The sequence below is a fragment of the Gobio gobio genome (genome assembly GCF_949357685.1).
Source record: "Gobio gobio genome assembly, chromosome: 7".
Taxonomy (NCBI): Eukaryota; Metazoa; Chordata; class Actinopteri; order Cypriniformes; family Gobionidae; genus Gobio; species Gobio gobio.
In genome coordinates, this window is record NC_137103.1 from 10,514,475 (window position 1) to 10,537,323 (window position 22,849).

At 40.2% G+C, this 22,849-nt stretch overlaps 2 protein-coding genes across 2 annotated transcripts in view; one reads left to right on the forward strand and one right to left on the reverse strand.

Annotated features, from left to right (window-relative positions):
- The window catches only part of cirsr (corepressor of RBPJ and splicing regulator), a 16,607-nt gene extending 1,970 nt beyond the window's left edge, over positions 1–14,637 (forward strand). Inside the window, exons 5-10 of the mRNA XM_079821587.1 lie at positions 42–94; positions 179–227; positions 327–444; positions 5,420–5,526; positions 5,788–5,873; positions 13,093–14,637. Of these exons, the coding sequence (XP_079677713.1) occupies positions 42–94; positions 179–227; positions 327–444; positions 5,420–5,526; positions 5,788–5,873; positions 13,093–13,702 (1,023 nt within the window). The 3' untranslated portion in view covers positions 13,703–14,637. The remainder of the gene's footprint in view (positions 1–41; positions 95–178; positions 228–326; positions 445–5,419; positions 5,527–5,787; positions 5,874–13,092) is intronic.
- Positions 14,638–17,154: 2,517 nt separating this feature from the next.
- sp9 (sp9 transcription factor) lies at positions 17,155–19,007 on the reverse strand (the record flags this gene model as incomplete). The annotated part of the gene is made up of 2 exons (XM_079820660.1): positions 17,155–18,453; positions 18,987–19,007. 2 exons carry the CDS (start codon positions 19,005–19,007, stop codon positions 17,155–17,157), a joined length of 1,320 nt encoding a protein of 439 aa, XP_079676786.1.
- Positions 19,008–22,849: the final 3,842 nt, after the last annotated feature.

Consider the following 22,849-nt stretch of genomic DNA (forward strand, 5'->3'; position numbering starts at 1 on the left):
TTTCAGCTCATGTTGATATCACGCTTTTTTTTCCTCTTTAGGAAGGAGAATCTGAGTACAAGTTTGAGTGGCAGAAAGTGGCTCCTCGTGAAAAGTAAGTCGACTAGTTGATAAGTGATGCTTGAACTCAAATTAGCCCGTATTATTATGCATTTCTCACCTGTACTTTACTCATCAGGTATGCAAAGGATGACATGAATATTCGAGATCAGCCTTTTGGCATTCAGGTGAAGTTTCATTTTGTGGTGTCATAAATGATTGCTCCTCCACAAATGCAGTGAACATGTGGGCACTGTGCTTGTTTCCTTGTTCTTCAATTGCTTTAGGTGCGTAATGTGCGCTGCATTAAGTGTCATAAATGGGGTCATGTGAACACGGATCGGGAGTGTCCTCTCTTCGGTCTGTCGGGGATCAATGCCAGCTCTATGGCCAGTGATGAAGCAGGTATGCTGTTCTTTCCTTATAGTCTGTGTGATTAGGGATTTCAACCGAGGGGATAGTTTCTTCATGCCTTAAAATGGCTTGACTGTAACTCGACGCCCTTGCTTCATTGTGGAACCATGAATATGCAAATTAGCCCCGCCTCCACTCACTCGCAACAGCTCGGTCAACCGTAGTAAACACTACACAATGGAAGTACTGGTTTAATTCAACGACATATGTTTGAACCAGAAACTGATCCAGAAGAGGAGGAGTAAATCATACAGGCTCGTATACAAGTCGACGTATCAGAATGATAATACGTTTTATGCATCGTTCTCTGCAACGTCTCACACATGACGGTAATTGATATGATGGCCTGAATACGTTATCAAATATAATAATGTGTTGCTAATGTTACACAAACCATTCGCCATCTCGGGGTACGTTTACACGACAACGATGTACATGGGCTGGGCGATTTGGCCAAAAAATCATATCTCTGTATTTTTTGGTTGAATTGCGATACACAGTATACTATATCGCGGTATTTTCTACGTTTTTCTATTTGGATAAAAAAAAAAATCTGTATTTATTTGAAAAATAATAAATTTTATTTCACATCCTGCCCAATGATGTCCTAAAAACATGTTGATATTGAAGGCTATAAACAAAAACAGTGAATGTAATGTAGGTTATGCAACATATTAATGGGCAAAAAGTGACACATTAAAATCACATTACATTCTAACATTGTAACATTACAATCTAAAAACAAAATTAATAATTCACTGAACTAAAAAAATCATATTAGCCTACATTTGATTACCCCATTATAATGGTCACTTTCATAAAAGTATACTTACTTGTAGGTAAAATTCCACATTGTCCAACAACAAATACTTTAGAAATATGATAACTTTAGTCAGAATTATTGCGTTCCTATTCTACTGCGCTCCGTCTGTTTGTCGCGTGGCTGCGCTCGTTCACGGAAGCCTGAGTTTTAGTGGAGATTCACATGCTGATGTCACATCCTCTCCGGACAGCAAAATGGACATATTTGCATGACTTTCTAACATTTTCAGATGGAGAATATCCCTGTGAAATGTAAGTTATGCACTGAGGAAAGCCCCACATTTCAAACGCATTAAACACAGCGAGTATTTATCTGTCTGTCAGCACAAGTAGCCTAACGTTATATCTCAGAGCATCTGACAGGGCAAGCTTTAAACTATACGTGTTAACTATATCTTACCAGTTATTTTAAAGCCTTTAATGTAAAGCATGTGTCATGTTTAGGACAAATTGTATCATGCACTTTCCCTGCATCAGCTCATTCTCCACTATTTTTCAGATGCGTTCGTATCAATCTATTGTACATCAATTATAAACGGTATTTCCTCATTCCATATCGTTTCAAAAAAAGATATCGATATATTGTACAAACTCGATATACCGCCCAGTCCTATGATGTACTAAAAACGGAAATGTTTTTTCTTTGCGTTTTCCGCGTACAGTTTTTATATGAATCTGTTTGTTTTTAGTTTATAAAAAGGCAAAACGTAATTAAAAAAATCCAAAAATAAGTTTTTATTTTGTGCGCATGGAATTTGTGTATAGCCCACGTTTTGATTTAAATTTTGTTATTCAACATAGTATTTAAAAATACAACAACCATTCCATTTTTGTTTTTGTTTCCATGGTTAAAAACGAAAAAGGAATGGACGCAAAAGCACACGGACCGTTGCGTTAATTTAATTGAATGTTGTTTCTGAAATCGGATAGGCTAGCCGATAAATGGCTAATTTCAAAGCTTGTTAATGATTTCAATGTATTTAAACGAGAAACAAGCCAAAAAAAATGTGGCCGGTTTTTGGCTGGAAAACCCTGCTGGCATCTGGCAACCCTGTGGAAAATCCCGGATGATTGCGTCATAAAGAAGTGCCGTTGCTGGTGTTTTGACATGCGACAACATTGTCAAAACGATCCCTGTTCACGCGGATCCACAAAAACATCAAAAATGCTGTATTCTGCTGCCAGGCCAGTAGATGGGGATGTCACTTTATAAAGAAACACTACGCGCCTATAGACAGAAGACATAATACCTGCCATTTTCACAAATTCGGTATCGTTTTCAAAAACTTGCACTTTTTACGTTTGTGTTTTCAGGCCCTCAAAATGCTATTGTCATGTAAATAAACAGACAAAACGCATAAAAAGTTTTCCGTTTTTAGTTGAAAATGGAGTCAGACATTTTGACCATCATAGATAGAAAGTCAATGGAGGAAAAATCCCTGCCCGCACGTCAACGGGATTGGTGACGGTAGGAAACCGGGGGAATCTTTGGTACACTGCCATTTTAAGGAGAAAATACTCAACAATGGTGTTGACTGATGAATTTGCATGTGGTTTGTCTTAAAGCAAGGGTCTCCCACCCTGCTCCTCGAAGGCTACCATCCTGCGGAGTTTAGCTCTAACTCTAATCAAACACACCTCAACCAGACAATCAAGGTCTGACCAATCATAGAGATTTCTGTGTTGTGGCTCCTAAACGCTGGTCCTAAGTCGTACAGTGAAAGAGGTTCAAAGACGGCCGTTGTCACGGTCATGTGACCAAAGATAGCCTGCAATAATTTTCTGACAGTGTCATAAATTTAGCATGATCATCTTATAGTGTGTTTGATACTGCGACCTGCGTCTACCGACTAGCCAATACAAATGCGACATGAAATGGCGTATTGATCAATGCCACATGGTGTTAAAACACAACTACTTCCCTCAGGCTCTATGTACAAAATTGAAATGCCAAGTTACTAGATACTAGATTCTATCTTGCGTCGTAGCATATGATTCAATAGGTGTCATCTTCCTGTAGTCTACATGCATGTTGTACACAAGTTTATTAGATTCATGGTGTACAGTGTGATTTGTAATGATCTTATATGATTGCTGAAATCACACAGTCTGTAGCAGGCATAAGTGCTGCGTCCGAAAGCTGACTTGCTGTCTCGCTGCCTTATCAGGCAATGACTTTGTAGGCAGCGTTTGCCCACGATGGCACCTCGGACATCTGAGGCAGCCTAACAGTTTAATGATCTACAGCAATAGAGCGAACTTTGGTGTAATCGAAGCAAATATTTCATTACTACTTTCTTGCTAGAAATGACACCAGAAGGGTAAAACGCGGGTACATTTACACACAAACTGACCAGCAACTGCAACTTTCAGATGACATCTTTATTTTTTTTAGCTCAACTGTCACTGCCTCTGATATCCCACAATCCTGTGCGTTCTATTCAGAGAAGGATACATCTATGCTGCCCTCAAAAATTGATTAGATAAAGGTCTCCCAGGAGACAGGAAGTGAAGCTAACACTGGATTCGGACAACCCCTGTCTTAAAGCATATTAAAAAACCCACAAAGACATCTAAACAACATTAAAACTTGATTTTCACCACACGGGTCTTTAATGCAGGTTTTCTCTACCGGTTATTAGAGCTGAGATACACTTTCAGAACTGTAGGTGGCGACAATGTCTAATAATACACCAAGAATCTCTATGAGACCTGGACAAAGCTCAGAGGATGTTTTTGTGCAAGCCATCTGAATTATAAATGTCATGTGACCAATCCCTTTGGCCCCAAATGATGTCAGAACACACATCGCCCCAAACCCAAACATGCATAAAAGTGCCTGTCACACTTAAAGAATTTAGATGATCTACTGGAATCTAAAAAAATATTTGTGATTTATATTGTACTAGTAAATAGTTTTGGTAACATTAGTTTAGGCTCCAATTCTCAGTATTAACTAGTTGCTTATTAGCATGCATATTACTTTATTGGTTGCTTATTAGTTCTTATAAAGCACATATTAATGCCTTATACATGACAACTACCTTACTAACTATTAATAAGCAGTTTAAAGAGTTTAGTGAGGCAAAAGTCGTAGTTAATAGTGAGAATTGGACCCTAATCTAAAGTGTGAGCCAGAAATTGCCTATGACCCCTTTTAGTACATGAAGCATGTGACATTTGGTCCTAAAAATCTTTATCTTGCTGAGATTAGATCAATATAGCAATGGCTATGGTTGCTTGTCTCCGCCATGGAATAAATCATAAAAAAGGAAATTTATTCAGACTTTTTATCTTTTTTGAGTTATTATTGTCCAAATTGTTAGAAAATGTATTTTCTCGGAATTGCAACTATTCATCTCAGAACACAATTCCGACCTTTTTTTCTCCAAATTGTGACACAAACTCACAATTGCGAGGGAAAAAAACGTCAGAATTGTGAGAGAAAAGTCGCAATTACCTTGTTTTTTTTTTAATTCAGTAGCGGAAACAAGCTTTCACAGATGGCAAATTCATTTCTTTTGAAGGATAAAAGATATGATTGGATATTTCATACACAAACTACTTGTATTATCTAGATATTGTGTCCATTATCTGAACCCAATTCAAGAATAAAAGCACAATTAATGGGATACTCCACCCAAAAAAAAACCATCTGTCATTCAAAACCTGTATGACTTTTTTTCTTCTGTGGATCACAAAAGAAGATGTTTAGAAGAACGTCGGGAACAAAACAAGCCGTTTGTATGAACAAATCGTTTGGGAACAACATGAGAGTGAGAAAATAATCATGGCAAAATGTTCACTTTTGTGGCGGAGTATCCCCCGAGTTGGTTGAGGTGTGTGTGTGTGTGTGTTTTAATACTTTTCTCTCAGTTTGTGTTATTGAAGTTGATCAGGGTGGCATGTCTCCTGAGAGCTGGCACTACAGTAATATGTATGTTGCTGAAGTGTAGGTGTAAAATGTTATTATTTGGGGTTTTGATTGGATGAACCCAGAATAATACTGTACACCTTACCCAGCTGGGAGACAAGGGAGTTGATTTGGTGTGTCTTTGTGTTAACAAAGCCAGTAGTGTGCATCTCTCAGAGGGGGGGAATGATCACACATTATTTGTTCTGAAAGAGTGATTTGTCCTAACAGGTCCGTCGATGCACCCCTCCGAGTTAATGGCGGAGATGCGTAACAGTGGGTTTGCGCTGAAGAAATGTGTCCTTGGGAGGGACGCCACCATGACTGATCCAGCACAGGTAATCTGGCCCAAATATGACCCATGATATCCATGTCTGGAGCTCAGCGTGTGATTGCAGAAAAACGTCCAATTATTGAACAGGCGGCTCACAAGCGATTCCCGTCGGTAGAAGGGTTAGACTAGAACTGATGAGACCAACAACTACAATTACAAGAGAGTAGAGACATGCTGGATTTCACACTGGTTCTGCACAAAAGTACCCTTCTGATTGGCCTCTTGTGTGTGTGTGTGTTTGCTAATGTGTGTTTTTGTGCTTCAGGATTTTGTGGCTAGCGAGGAAGAAGACGACCCTGAGGTGGAGTTCCTCAAATCTCTGTCTACCAAACAGAAACAGAAACTGCTTAGGTGTGATTTTCATTATTTATTACACATACACTACCACATATCTTCATACTAATCAAATTGATCATCTAATTACTATTAACTAGGGCTGTCAATAGATTTTATTTGAGGTTAATTACCATTTAAAGGTGCAGTGTGTGATTTTTAGCGGCATCTTGCAGTGAGAAGAAGTGCAAGTTGCCCCCCCTTCCTTTCGAAGCACATAGAGAAGCTATGGTGGCTGATACAGGACAAAAATGTCGTCGCCGGAGAGAGCAGAGAGTGACTAGTGCTCTGTAGAGAACTTTGTCCGTTTAGAGCTACTGTAGAAACATGACAGCGCAAAATGGTGACTTCACTTTAAAGGAACACTCCACTTTTTTTGAAAATAGGCTCATTTTACAAGTCCCCTAGAGTTAAATAGTTGAGTTTTACCGTTTTTGAATCCATTCAGCCGATCTTTGTATCTGGCGGTAGCACTTTTAGCATAGCTTAGCATACATCATTGATTCTGATCAGTCCATTAGCATCTCGTTCAAAAAATGACCAAAGACACTTTCAATATTTTTCCTATTTAAAACTTGACTCTTCTAGAGTTACATCGTGTGCTAAGACCAACTGAAAATGAAAAGTTGCGATTTTCTACACCTATATGGCTAGGAACTACTTTCTCATTCCTGCGTAATAGTCGTGGATCTTCACGGCCGTACCACGGCTGCAGTGGCGCAATGATTCGTTGGTATTCTGTGAAACATGGTGGTAGTTACACCTTCGACTTACTATCACAGCCCTTTACAACACACAGAACCATGGCTAATCACACAGCTAAATCCACAACACAATTTGTCGGCTGCAAGCCTGAAACTTTCTCTGCAACTACACGAACTTAGTGCCGGTCACATTGAAAGTTACCTAGCTGGGCTACTTTCAGGCGCTGCGTAATATCATTGTGCTGCTGCGAAGTACGATAATTAGAATATATTACCGGGTTTCTACTGATACAAAGCTTAATGCTAAATCACTGAAGTAACACTTTCATTTTGTCATAATTTGTTGTAGTAAACCATCAGATTGAAGGGTGATTATCACAAAACTGTTTTTTCCGCCAGCTTTTTTCAGGGTAAATATAGGTGTGTCAGCTCAACCAGAGGTCCCCGGTTCAAAGTTTTGATTTTGTTAATATTTTTTTCTGTAGAAAGACAAACCTAAATTGTGATGGAAGCCAAAATATTAAATGTCACAGATGTATATTTTTTGAGTAATCCACAGTTTTGTAATTACAGGGGGTAAAAATGACTTTAGAAAGATGGCAGCATCATTGTTTTATTTTTACACAGAGATTGGTTGCTCTATTAGTTAAATCTGTTGACTTTAGCAATCTTTGTTGCATTACATGCCAACAGTAACAGCTCAAAAATGGGGAAAAAGCAGTTCTTGTGGTTTTTCTCAAGTTTGAATGCAATCCTCATCCATGAAAACTTTGGCCAGACCCTGGTTTGCTTTATTTACCCGAGAAACGTCTGGCCATACAGCGGTGGGATGTTTTGATGTGCCGTTCAGTCTGTATTTCACACAGCGCGATGCGTGAGGGCTCGCGCTCTTCAGAAACAACCACACAATATGACAGAGCTCGGGTTTTAAAGCAAAACACACTGGAATGAATAATTCACTGAAAACACAACACAAGTCTCTATTCTCTCTGCACCTCAGTCTGGTTTTCTTTACATTAGTGCTGTTTTGGACTGATTTTTTGAATGAATTTGCCTACTAGATTATTGGACTGAAAATTTTCCAGAGTTTAGCAGCTTAACAGCACGATATGTACGATTTTTGGATTCAAATATCCAAAAACCACTAGAACAAATTTATATATTTAATATATTTTAATATATTTATTTAGTATATTTATATATTGTAAAATTAAATTGTTAAATATATAAATGTTTTTTATTTATATATATATATATATATATATATATATATATATATATATATATATATATATATATATATATATATATATATATATATATATATATATATATATATATACACTAGAACAATGTTATATATTTTGTTGACTTGTGTACATTATCCCAAATGTTTCCAGGAATGTTTAAATCCAGTATAATAAGCGATTTTAACCAGGAGACAGACCGTGTGTCGCCTATCAATGACATCATACCCCGTTATCCTCGATTTCTGGTTTTATTTTGTAGAAACCATGGAAACACCAAAGACACTTTAATATATGATGTGTTTTATTAGACAGATGAGAAACTGTTTGGATCATTCATGGACAGAAAACGAATCCTTGTTCTCACAGCTCAACACAGTTCGTCTTATTGTGTAAATCTGGTGTTCTTGATTGTACCATGTTTTACCATATCGATCTCTCACTGCAGTGTGAACAAGTGTCTCATAGCAGCCGCAGAGCGAATGCACAGAGTAGCATTATAACAACTTTCAACACACTCAAATTAGGGATGAAACGGTATGGAAATTTCACATCACGATTATAGTGACCCAAATTATCACGGTTATCAATATTATCATGGTTTTGTTCAAATGAGATGAAAGTGTTCAAAAAGAACAGATGCACACACTTAAAACATTTCAACAAGTTTTATATTAGAAAATCAACAAACAACAAATAAATAAAGCAGCTCTATGCACTTTTTAAAGCTAGATTCTATTCTGTGGGATTTACTTCCTTATTATGGCCGTCGTCAATAGCAACGCATAAATAATAATAATTTGTCGTAAATATAATCTCTAATATTATCTCTGATGAGAATATTGCTTGAGAATATATTTACAGTGTTCAGCAATGATGCATTTAAATCTAGCATATTTTGTGTAAGAGCCCAAACAGTATCCTAGTGAAATAAGGCATATCCATATTTTCATGATTTGACTGTTTATTTTATTAAATATCAAAAGGTGTGCATCATACCTGACACCTAAATGATCACTTTACAGTCAGTTTTATGTCGGTGATTCTCTTCAAATGCTATTGAAGTTAGAAACGTGTATAACGTTACCAATGTTGTATGTAACTTTAGAGACGGTCCCTAAATTCGCCAGCGTTATGCCAGTCATATCAGATGCGCTGTGGTTCTGCTGTGTTTGTTTGAAACTATTCTCGCTGCTGAAATAGAACAGAAACAGTCAACAACAGTATGATGAGTCAATCTCTTGCGTACATCGCACGTTTTGAGTGCAGATTTCAGTGAGCGGCGCGCGCTCTGAACAAAACTCCGGCTGATCTGAACGCCTCTGATTATGAGACATTGCATTCAGAAACTCAATAGAAACACGTGTGAGTGGTTATAATGCGCAACGCGATTATAACAGATGGCTTTTGAGAAGACTATAATAAGTTCAACCGCCAGAGTGGTAAGTGTGCAGCTGAAATAACGTTACACCCGCAAATGGCATGTTCTGCAGACAGGGTGACCATCTTCGATTAAGTTTCCCTCAGGACTTTTGGAAATGCCAAAATATGACCACACCTCAGATTTGGTCCTTTTAGAGGCTGAAAAATCCCCAGAGTGTTGTCACTGCCTTCTGCCATTTTTTTCTCATTCAAAAAACAGCGGTGCGCTGCGCCAGACTGATGCTGACTGGACAAGATTTACCGTGAGTTTTCACAATCGTGATAATCACACGCGGTTTTAATGATAATTAAATTTTAAACGATATTACTAACAGTCACTTAATTTTATTGTGGTTTATCGTGAAACCGGTAATCGTTTCATCCCTAACTCAAATGTGTGTGATATAGGGCTGCAACGACACGTCGACGTCATCGATGACGTCGACTACGAAAATACGTTGACGTGCGTGAAATGCGTCGACGCGTCTGCGGCACATTATTTACGTTCTAGAATGGAACAGAAGATCTAGAATAATGGCGGCTTCTGCTCCCGGGCATAGTGAAAATGATCATTTATCATATAAAGCCAGACCGCGACATTCAAAAGTGTGGGAGTACTTTAAACAGAAGCCGAATAAAACTGTGCTTTGTTCGCTCTGTAACGCCGTTTTCACACTGCGCGTGTGGAGAGCGGGAGCTGTGCGCGTGGAGAGCGAGAGCTTTCACACTGCCAGTCAGTGTTGCCAAGACCGCGTTTTTTCCGTGGAATCGGGCTACTTCTACACTGTTGCTACACTGTTGTCTCATGTCCGCGGGTTGAAGCGATCCCAATTATGTGATATTTATCCCCGAAAATTAGAATTTTAGCAGGCAGCCCTGCAAAAAAAACACATATTAACCCCCCGAACGCGATGTTTACCAGAGAACTTCCCCGAAACGCGATTGGGCTTGTTTTGGGCTAGTTCTGAGTAACGAATGGGTGGGTTTTGTTGTCAAAACCTGGCAACCCTGCTGCCAGTGTTCTCTCGCGCAGCTGAACCGTGGCGCGTGTATTGCAACAGACGGTCACATTTTCCTGGGTTCTTCTCCGTTTACTATTGACACAAATCAATAAGTAAATCATACTATAGTAAACAACTTTTCCTAATTAGGCCTACTCTGTATACATTTTATGATGAATAGTATCATTATACATGATGTTTAAAATGCTTCTTGTGTTCATATATTTCATTATAAAATGGCATACTATGTACACTACCCTTCCTGAAATACAATTAATATTGTCATCATTCATTGATTTCATGTTAAAATAATATACAAATTCACTACCCTCTTTGAAATACAATAATCAGTAAAAAAGAAGCATAAAATCAATCCGGAAAAATAATCGTTAGATTAGTCGACTAATCGAAAAAAATAATCGTTAGATTAGTCGACAGAAAAAATAATCGTTAGTTGCAGCTCTAGTGTGATATGATTAAACAGCGCTGCATTACCAGGGTTTTTCCTGGGTCAAAAATGGTCTTCGGTGGTGGTTGACACACGTGATCTGCGAGCGCAATACTGACAATACATTTAAAAAATGCTAGTAATTTTGATTATCTCATTTTGATATCTCATATTATGTATGATCTCTTACATCGATGTTTGTTTCTTTTGATCCTCATTTTTTACACTATTTACAGATAATTGTTTTGGTATATAATCGTATCAATATTAAAAAGTAGCATTAAAAATGAACAAATAGCCTAATTTTCAGCCATATGCAATTTAATAAAAATTATCAGCTAGCTAATAACAACTTTGTTCTAGTTTCACCTCACTCCAGTCTAAATGATTGTAGGCTATTTATTTTACTACACCTTCCCCCGGTTTCACAGACAATGCTTAAGCTAATCCTAGACTAAAATGCATGTTTGAGCTGTTTTAACTGAAAGAATCTTGCACTGACAAATCTTAAAATATGTCAGTGGCATTGTTTTATCTCAAGATGCACACCAGTAATGTCATTTTCTTGGGCACGTTTATAAAAGTTACTTAAATGTCCTAATTGAACTAAGGCCTAATCCTGGCTTAGTCTAAGCCCTGTCTGTGAAACCGGGCCATTGTCAACAGAAATAAGCTGAAATACTGTTGATAATTAAAAATAATTCTTACTATCCACTCTTGCTAAATTGGGTAAGCACACTTGTGTTCTAATTTCAGATGCGTTCAGAGAAAATGATTAAACTGATTCGTGAGTTCAGTGTTGGAAAGATCAGTTGTTCTAACCAGTCATTAAAATGATTCGGTTCAAAGGAGTCATTAGGTCACGAATCGGACATTAGCAGACGCGTTGTGTGCGAATCCCGTCTGTTAGACCATCGCGAAAGATGTCAACACACAGAAAACACTTCATAACTGAATATAATTTGTTTCCCGTTTATTGAAAGTATGCTTTATGTCAGCTGGTCAGAGAAGAGTCAAGGTTTTTTTAGCGCTATTCACACCCAGCGGTAATTCTAGGAAAAATTGTCGGAATGTGCCACATGCAACATGGTTTCGGTCTTCCGACCTTTTTGATTTGGATTAATATGTGAAATATGAGAGAGAGCTAACAGCTAACACAGTGATTATTATGAAGACCCAGCGAGTGTGCGCGGGGGGAGGAGCTCTCTGATCGTTCTCTCTGTCACTCATTCACAAGCGCAGCATCTATTCTACATCATTCATAAATCACAATAACTCATCAAATTAGGCTTTGGCGGGACAAAAATTTGTTTTGGCGGCCGCCAAAAAAATTTTAATGCAGGAAAAACCCTGATTACCACACATGCACATGAGCGGAAGAAGCGAAAGAGCTCGTCTGCTCTTGAGCCGTGTGTCACACTCGTCTCTCATTAGCAATCGCTCCAGCGGCCTCGTTTAGCCACACCCTGCTTCATACTACAGTAACGTTAATAAATCTTTAATACATTGGCTCATCCATGAATATGATTTCTACCTGAGTCCTGTCGGATTCTTTTCCACTGGCTGTAGAGGTGAAATCAACAACTACCATGATTCTGCAAAATCAAGCTACACCTTTGTTTTGAATAAGCGCCCTCTAGTGCCGAAAATTACATATTGTGTCTTTAAAAGCAAAGCAAAATCAGGTTAAACGGTTTGAATAGAAAGTTTCGCCTGCCAAGGTTACAGGTGCTTGTGCCATCATAGATGCTCCAGTTAAACTCCTGACTTCTAAGATCATAACTGCGTGACGTACATTATGTCAATGAAGCGTAATAAATAATATAATTGTTAGTAATTTTTTGTTCATCTAAGACTATAAGAATTAGAATATAAATTCTTTATAAACTAGTATAATTTCAGTTTAACTATAGCTGTTTAAAGAGAGAAGTAACATCATCAGGCTCTGCCATTTTTTTTACAATAATATAAAAAAAGTAATAAAACACACACGCACACAGTATACTATATAATAATGTTCAAAAGTTAGGGGTCGGTAACATTGTTTAATGTTTGTGAAAGACGTCTTATCTGCTCACCAAGGCTGTATCTATTGATTAAAAAATACAGGGAAAAAATGTATTTGTGAAATATATTGTAAAAGAAAACATTCTAATATGCTGATTTGATGCTCAGAAAACATTAATGTTGAAAAAGTCATATTCATAATTTTGTGGAAACCTATTTTCATGATTCTTCGACAAATAAAAAGTAAACAAACAGCATTTATGTGAAATGGATATATTTTATAAATGTCTTTACTGTTACTTTTAGTCAATGTATTATGCCCTTGCTGTATAAAAACCTTTATTTCTAACGTACCAACGTCAAACTTTTGAATTGTAATACTAACTATCATCCCCTTCTTCCTTTTAGAAAACTTGACCGTCTTGAAAAGAAAAAGGAGAAGAAGAAAAAGAGTAAAAAGGAGAAAAAGAAAAGCAAAAAGAAGCAGAAAAAGAAGCAAGCGAAGGACGAGAGTTCATCCAGCAGCTCATCAGACAGCAGTGACAGCAGCAGCGGCTCGGAGGAGGAGGAGAAACACTCCGGAAAGAAAGCCAAGAAGAAGAGGAAGAGAAGGAGGGACTCGTCCGGTGACAGCAGCAGCTCTGAGAGAGAGCAGGAGAAAGAACACGCGCACAGCCTGGACTCCAAACACACACATCCCAAACACAGCGAGAACAAGGACAGCAGAGAGAGAGGGAGGGAGGACAGAGAGAGAGGTAAAGATAAACACAGGAGCAGGAGTAGGGAGAGGAGGAGAGAAAGAAGCAGAAGCCCTCAGCGAAGGAGAGATGAGAAGGAGAGAGGTAAGAGCAGGGAGAATAGAGAACACGAGAAGGGCAAGAGGGAGAGAAGCAGAAGCCGCGAACGGGAGAGAAACTGTGATAGAAATGTCAAAAGGAGGAGTGTCAGCCGGGAACGAGGGAGGGGATCGGAAAAACGTGGCAGAAGTGATAGCAGAGGTGCAGAGAGGAAGAAATGAGTAGCTGAAAGTCAGTGGACTTCTGGCTCATCTCATTCAATGGAAACTTCTCCCATCATTTACTCACGCTCATGCCATTCCAAACCCTGGACATGTTTTAAGTAGCCGCCGTGCTTTTATTTTGTAAATTAAAACTAAAAAGCTCAAAAATGACAGCAGCACCTTGATATATGCTATATTACACATCTTCTAAAGTTATATTATAGCTTTTGCGTGACAGAAAAACTGAATTTCAAGTCTTTATTCTTGTAAATATTCCCCAAATGTTCTCCTGGTCACCTGAGAACCAATGACACTTGAGCATATTTGCTATTAAGAGCTTTAGGGAAGGGTCTTTTTAGTGACTGCCGTCTGTGATGGATGTCACTGAACTGCTGTTGTTCTGAAATGCGATGTTTAAATCTAGATATATTTTTAATTTCCTTTTCTGTTCGAGTCATAGAGTTTGTACGGACAAGAGGGTTGCTAAATGATGAGAGAATCTGACCACTTCTGGGTAAATCTAGTTTCTTCGGGTGGCTTTCCCAATGGTTTTCCATTGACGGGCAGCTCTGGGAATTTCTCCAGAAGAGGGCGCCATGAGAATATAGAAACTCAACCTGTTTTAGGCCAGGAATTCAATTAATCCTTTTAATGTTTTCAATGCATTTGCTCCAGTCCGGGTTCAACACATGTTCTCTTCTCTCTTTTATCCCTTCTCAAATGCAATGTTTGTTTGACTCCTTGAGAGGTATATATTCCACACATAATAACTTGAATGATTTATTTTGCAGTCTGTTCATTAAACTATGATTTATGGTTGTTGTAGCTCCTTCCTTACATTAAATCAATTTGTGAAGATGTCTGAAATACAGGTGTTATTAATGTAGTACAAAACTTAATGCCAGTTACAACTCTTCAATATTTCTCAAAGAAGACTAAAAATCAGTTGGTTAAATGGGATTTGTAGTTTTCCACTCATTTCGGAGGTCTATTTTGGTGGTTGTGATTGTTATAAATTCAGTAGGACTTCTTTATTATTACTATTAATTATTATTGTGTATAGCTACAAAACGAATTAGCGATGTTCAACCACTCTCTGTGAGAGATAGATACAATGATTCTATTCCTAGAAGTGTTAATGTTTAAAACTGAAAACTAGGCAATGAAAATGTACAGTTTTGCATTGTTTATATCATTTTTAAATTCCTGAAATATGAGCGTGTCTCTCAACAACACATTAAAGCGAGCAGATAAACCAACTCGCGCGAAATAACAAACCCTCATCAATCGACAAAAAGTCGATTCAGTTGCAATTCAATTATTTGGAATATAAACACTGGTTATTTTAGTTTCTCGACAACGTGAAATAACCCTAAACACGACAGTGAAACGTTCAAATACAGTAGCATTTGCTGAAGTGAAACATTGATAATTATTAATAACAATAAGCGTTTAATTTGCAAACATGATCTGCGCTTGGTGGACATTTTCTGACCAAAGGGAGCTGAGAGAGAAGCTGCGCGGGAAAACTCGCGTCGTCACGGCTGAGTTTCCCGCGCCGCGGCCGGAGCGGCGCTCCTCTTTGATCACTCTTTTATTACCGCGCGCAAACAAAGCTGACTTCTGCCTCGCGCTCAGTCAGAGGGCATTCCAGAAAAACGCGGACAAAAGGCCGTGAGTGACAGCGCTACTGTCCGCAACCCCAGGCGCATCATTCGCCTCCAAAAGACTGAAAGGCGCTTAGATCTTGTCCGTGTATAAGCCCCCGTTTGTAAACCTTAATAGAACCATATAATTGTAAAGCGTGCTCGTGAATACCTTCACGCCCAAATAGCGCTCATTTCCGTAACACAAATTTTGAATTGTGTGCAATAAAATCGTCGCATCCTACATTAACTTTTAAAAGACAGAGAACCGTGTTCACGTGCAAGCCTATTTGGAGAAAACGTCCCCTACGGAAATTGCATTTTGTCTATTTTTAAACCCTATTCCTCCACTGAATTTTTACAGTTTAATGATTTATAAACCACGCATTTTTTTTTTCGTTATTTGCAAAACGTTATCAGTTTTTCACGAGGTCATTAAACGATAATGGCCCGTTTTCTATGTGTGTATTTGCCCCCCTCTGAATGCCGCGGCCACCAGCACACAAAAGGAAATGAAAATAATTTTAGTCTATTGCCTTCTGGTCAATTTACCTCGTAGCACAGAAAGCTAACGAGTTCCCAGGCAGGGCTCGAGCTGTAATTATTCCGCCGGGTTTTGTGGGATCGGACGCTGCACTGGATAAACACAAAGAAGTCAGAGAGCATCCTTGAACCTTTTCAGTACAGGGCCACTGATATTCAAATAACAGCCAGAGACCATTTGACTGCGAGAGCTTTTTAAATTCAACATTTGCATAAGGCCTCTCCCAATTTCCCCTTTCAAAAGTGTCACCCAGGAAAGGCGAGAGAATGGGGAAAAAACTGTTCCCATAACACCAAATCAAGTGTAGCGTTTTCTAAAAGCTAAACGACGCTTTACGCCTTCAGCCCTCTCTCGGATGGACACTTTCCGTTTGACATGCAAATGTAAGCAGTTAATTTGAGCAATTCAAATAAATATTCAGAGGCCCTTTGTCACCGAATCCCCTCGGAAAATGTGCGATAAAGAGCCGCTGAACAAATGATGTCTCGGAGAGTAATTAGATATTTGATAAGACACGAATCCCTAATCGCCAATACAAGACACATGGGGCTGCGATGTGCTCCAAGTCATAATTAATACCGTTTAACAAGATTTTCATCTGGACAAAAAATGCATTTAACTATTGATTTATCCCAATGGGGGAAGAAGAAAAAAAACAATGTTTAGTCTGCATTATTTCCCCCCAAAAAAACAAACAAAAAATATTCGTAATAATTACGCGCAGTCTGTTTATAATTTAGACCGGATTGAAATAATTTATATCAGACAACCCAAGATTTCGATTTTAAATCCCTTTAATTACAAAATGAAAGCCTTATAAGCGTGACTTTATACAATTAAACATTTATATATTTTTAGCAAGGGTAAAGGAAAGGTTAAATGAATTTTAAATAGCTGTGTAACATACATACTGACATCCACAAAGTGCGTCGAAAGGAAAGAAAATTCCCTGAATTTCAGGATCCACCACAAAACAATCATAACATTTACAGGAGAAAAAAAATAACATGTCATTTTTTGTGGATATATGTACACATTTAGCTCAACCGGCAGCCGTGGTTATTTAGTTCCCTCTTTTGCCCAACACTGATTCCACAGCAAATGTCCACCGTTCAAACACAAGACTCGCTCGTCCCGAGGCTCGCCTGTGCGCAGCAGGAATGAATAACCAATGCAATGTCTCGATCGGTTTTCTAAGAAATGGAGAGTTTGTCGCGTACTCCAGACCCGTTTCCTGTCCTCGAGGAAAATGCTTGTGAGGTCCCTCTCGTGACCCGTGCTCAGGACTCGTGGTGCGGAGACTGGTCTTTGACCGTGACCCGCGGGTTCACACCGTCTAAAATCAGTTCGGGGGACTCGGACCTGGGGGTCTCCAGGTTGCTGGTGTCGGTGTCGCTGTCGCTGCCCTTTTTGCCTCCGCCTCCAGCGGTGTGTGTTTTGATGTGTTTGCTCAAGTGGTCGCTCCGCATGAAGCGCTTGTTGCACACCGGGCAAGCGAACCGCTTCTCCCCCGTGTGAGTGCGCAGGTGCCTCTGGAGCTCGTCTGACCTGGTGAACCGTTTGCCGCAAAAAAGCCAGTTGCACACAAAGGGCCGCTCGCCGGTGTGCCACCTCAGATGCGCTTTGAGGTGAGACGTTTTCCCGTAGACTTTCCCGCAGCCCGGGATGTGACAGCTATGAAGTCCTTTCCTCCGCAGGCTGGCACCCGCGGGCCCGAGCCGCTCCGCCTCCTGGCAGTTCGGGCAGTCGCATGTGGCCCGTCCGGAGTATCTCCTGGAGGACCGGGACGAGGTCCCTATGCCCGAGCTGGCACCGGATATCATAGCGTTTGTGGCCGACGCGTCTGTGTAAGTGGGGATCACAGTTTTGAATCCCTCCTGCGTCAACAGGTGCTGGCCGGTCGACAGGAGGTGGGACGCGGTGGGGCTGATGCCGGTGGAGCTGAACGCGGAGTGCGTGAGGCTGGAGAAGTCCGGGTTGTACCCGCTGAGCTGGGAGTGGATGGCTTGTGGGGTGCCGGAGTGCAGCGAACTTTGCAAAGTGCCTGCCGGGTTTTGAACCTCGAGCCACGAGCCCGGGTTTGTGTGCACGTCCCACCACGTGGACGCGCCGTTGGCCACCTCGCCCGAGATGGTGGAGTGAAAGCCGGACTTGTACCACGATTCATAAGGGTGCGCCATGCCGACCCGCGGATATAGAGTCTCCGCCGAGGAGTGAACTTTGGAAATGAACGCGGACTGTCCCGACTCCTGCGAGGAAACGCTCGCCGTGTTGGAGAACAAGCTGCTGTACTCGGCGGAGAACGCGGAGGAGGTCGGCGAGGTCGAGGCCAGACAGAACGCGCTGTTACCCGCGCCGCTGCTGGTCGTTAGTCCGGAGGTGCTTCGGCTTGTGGCGACTGTGAATCCGGGCAGGCTGGAGCCCAAGTTGCAGCTCGACGAGGATCTTTTCCACGGATGAAATCCGCCTTTGGAAAACGCGCTGGAGTCGGGTAGAGTTGTCAGGGGACTGGTGTTGCCAATTTTGTTGCAGGTCGCAGCCAGCATCGCTAAAGGGGTAGTTCCAAACCGAGGCTCTTCCTGTTTGGATGAAAAGTTGATGCTCTTTACTAGACCATAAAACATAGTTGGGGTGTTTTGAAAATCAAACAAGTCTAAAGCATTCGCCAGAATAAAACCAGCTTCACTTGTGAAGTTTTCAAAATAAGTTCTCGTGTTTAGAAAAGGTCATTAACACAGATTTTCACGTTTAAATGAATGCAGTATTGTTGCTTTTAATTTAAGAATAAGCAATGCGCTCTTACAATTTTGTATTATTATCATCATTATTTTTTCCCCACAGAAAGATTTCTTTCGCTGAACTGGGTTTTCGAGTTTTCATTCTTTCATTTTCGAATCTTACAATCCGCGTTTTGGTTTCAGCATTCTTTAAAACAACTGGTATTAATAAATCTGGACAATTAAAACGAAATGTAAACGGTTGTCTTGTGGCATCATTATTTTTAGAATATAAACGCAAGTCGTGCAAAAGTTTGCAGGCAGGCATGCAGCACTGAAATGTCAAGTCCAAAGGTAAAACGAACTCATTAAAACACATGCCAATGTTTACTTACCCCAAGTATAGACGTAGCCATATCCAGGGCCCTTCCTAGACAGCTAGATGAAGAGAACAATGACTCAGTGTTCCAGTGTGACTGAGGGACAGCGCGCTGAAGCTTTACTCTCTCTACTCGAGTTGTATAGTGAGCGCGTGCTTTGAAGTACAGCTGGCTGCAATACTCAGCCAATCTGAGCGCGCGACGAGTCGCGTCTGACCAATGAGCGACGCGACCATGACAGAAATACTAAAGCTGCACGTCAATCAATGACTGGGGTACTGATCCCACTGTCAAGCAATAAGCCATCAGCTATTTTTCATCATTTTATATATATATATATGGCCATCAAGGCGCACAGACTATAACGCTCAGCGCATATTGGTATTTAATAAGCATCCTCCGATGGTAAGCGTCTCATCTTGATTTTATGCATGATATCCTCGAACAGGCTGTTTCGCGTGTTGATGTGCAACGCTTCAAATCCACACGCGTAACCGTTTGCAGCTTCCGTGTGACCTCATTATTATTTTAGTGATGTGTTTATTTTGTATGTCGTTTTTTACGCACGGGTAAAAAATATGACGAGATTTTTTGGTTAGGCTCGTTAGCGTTATTATAATGTGCATTACGCGGCATGTTTTGACTGAAGTCACTATCGCGCAATGTCATTCTTTATTTTTATTTATTTTTTAGTTTCACAATTGTTGATTATGCTGTAAATATAGGCATTTTTTAATTCTTAATATTATAAATATTTCCAAATTAGAACCAGTCACTGGAAGAGGACGGAGGGGCACCACTGATCTCACAACAGGTGTGTTAAACTTTTATTGAGTGTGTGTGTGTGTGTGTGTGTGTGTGTGTGTGTGTGTGTGTGTGTGTGTGTGTGTGTGTGTGTGTGTGTGTGAGAGAGAGAAAGAGAGAAAGAGAGAGGGGGGGGGGTTGTATATGGGGGCGCAGATTAGAGTTTGGGGTGTTAATGCGCGTGTGCGCGCTCTCTCCCTCGCTCTTCCTTTAAATGCCTTCAGAACAACACGCGTGCATGACCCAAAAACATTAAAAATCGTTTAATAAAGTTGACTCATTTTATACTTCAAATAGAAATGCAAAAAATCCAAATTATATATAATGAAATACAACGGTACATTAAATATAAAATGAATAGATATAATTTTGGATAAAAAACAAAAACAATTAAGAAATCTTTTTTCTTTTTTTAATATACAAATATCAATGCATTATGGCAGTGTGTTGCGCTGCTTGTTAAAACATTTAAGGGTAATGACATAATGTAACAATGGCCTGCTTTGGAGGGAATCGCCTCCTTTTAAAAGTTAAAGCAATTTTCTTGAGAATGGCCCCGCCGAAACGCTGTGCATTACAGTATTCAAAATGACCAAATAATGCTCCATTATAGCGACTGAACGCTGCCAGTCAGGCTGGATGCAATTTACTCCAAAGCGCTTTGCTTTAAATTCCCTCCTATGGAGAGAGCTAGGGAATATAAAACAATTTATTCAAATCCGAGCGGCGGAGTCTCGAAAATCGCCTGATTTCCGCAATCACTGCAAATTGACGGAGGAACAATTAACACTATTAAACGTCTGTTCAGCATAAACAAATTGGCCTGAGGCTCTGAGAGGGTTTAGGTTACACATTTAGATGTGTGTGTGTGCATGCACTGCTGCTGAAAATGAAATCAAAGTGGCGCATCAGTGCTGATGTACATTTCTGAACAGTGCGCAATGGTGAACACAGACCATTACGCGCGATTAATATATATATGTTCACTTTGAGCAGTTTCTATTAATTGGGGATTGATTAGCCCTGTCAGGAAATAGCTTACAATTTTTATAACGAAGAGAGAAAGGAATTAACAATAAACAATATATTTAAAGTTTTATTTTAAAACGAATCTGGTCTTTATACCCTAAAATGTTAATGCATTAGTACATTTTTAGTTCTGATCACCATAAGCTAGATTCTATTTCCTATTAAAAAACACAGTCGCGAGCACTTTTCTGTGGTAATTAGGAGCCTATTACAAGTCATTAGATTGATCAATGTACCTTAAACAATGTGAGTGATTTATTTGCTAAGAACAAAACGCTGTGCATCTATTGTCTTGAGCCTGAGTGACGATATGCATCCATCAAAGCGTTAAACAACACAAGATGAATGATTAATCCGGACCTATTCATTAGAAGGGTCTGGCCCGCTGTATTGGTGCAGAGAGGGCTTTTCACGGGAGAGAATTTTTGTCGGCTGCCGCTGGGATTAATTTGTCCCCACCCTTAAGAGGAAAAGCGCATTTGTGGATAATTAACTAATCTGGCTCATTTTAAATCCCTCTCTACTACAGGTCCTTCACTTGATCACCCCAAACAGGCTGGTCCCCCCCCCCCCAACAATTCAAAGGGAGTCAAAACAAATATTAACTCGCATCTCAGTTGCTTTTTGCAAGTAGTTTTCACTTCTCCAGGCACCTCGCAGGTCGGTTTTGTGATTAAATAGGCTGTAAGATCCGGTGTTTGCGCATGCACGTGATTTTTGACAGTAAAACAAACGCTTGTTATGTCCGTTGACAGGTTCAAGCATGCTCAATGAGCTGGTGGATGAATAAGTCTTCATCTATGCGCGCGCAACACTGTTATTTTTAATAAACATGCAAGGGCACGGGTTTTTTTGTGAATGGTGGCGCAAAACAAAGCGCAGCGAGGAGAGAATCCTTTGTGCTTAAGCACATTTTCCCCCTCAATTATTATAATTAGCTATTATTATTTTGTTAGATTTAGAATCAAGTCACGGATATGAGATAGTTGGGTTTGTATTTGCAAATGCATTCATATAGCCTGGCCTAATAAATGCTGACACTTACACATAAATTGCTATTGGTGGCTATTGTTTTTGGAGGCGCGTAATGCGCGACATTCGCTTACAAGTAAACCTGCAATTCGCCTCAATTCAAGTCCATTTTGACTACATGACAGCTGTGAATATAGGTGCTGAAACCACGCAATTTAACCAATAACAAACAGTCGCGAATTAAAAGCACGTGCCAGTTGAAGGCCAGTGTCAGGTGCATTTTAGAGGCCGCGTTATCCGCGAAACAGGAGGAATCGTTAGGGTTCAAGCCTTTTGTGACCATTCCAGTATGCAAACGCTGATCTTATCCGCGCACGTTATGATTTCATTGTGTTTTTGCTCATATAAGACCCCGCGGTGGATGTTTGTGACGCGCAGGTCATGGCGAATGATGTCGTGTTTGTGCTTAAGTGGCCGGTGAATGTAATCTGCTGTTCTCCGCGTGCCCGATGCTCGTGTCACAATAGAGCAACAGTGACACTGCACATTAATGCACGACTACTTCTAAATTTTCATGTGTATGTCAGTATGTCATATGGTTTTATTTTCTCTCTAAGGCGCTTTGTTAATGTTTCATGTTCCGTCTTTTTTTCCCCACATTATTTTATTTCTGTATTTTCATTATTCGTTTATTTTATTCAAGTGACACATTTACAGGAAAAGACCAGGGAAGTTCGTGTTCCCAGTGTGTTTGCAGTTGCACTCATGAGACTCATTCCCTGTCATGTCTGTGGCGCGCGCAGGATCCAGCTCAGATAAACGCACGCGCCAACAGGTGCTTAGTGAAAAATCCCTCGATTCGCGGCGCTGCCACGGCTCAGGCTCTCCACGACGAGGCTGTCGCCTGTAATTTCTAGCGCAGAGGGACGGGTTGTGTGTAGAGGGACTGCGGTCCGCCACTGCTCATCTCTGCAGTGACCGTGTGACTGACGGCTCTGTCCAATTGGGTTTGGACTCGTCCGAGATCTCGTGAGAGATGCGAGGGCTTTGCGCGCGACTAATCGCACCAATAG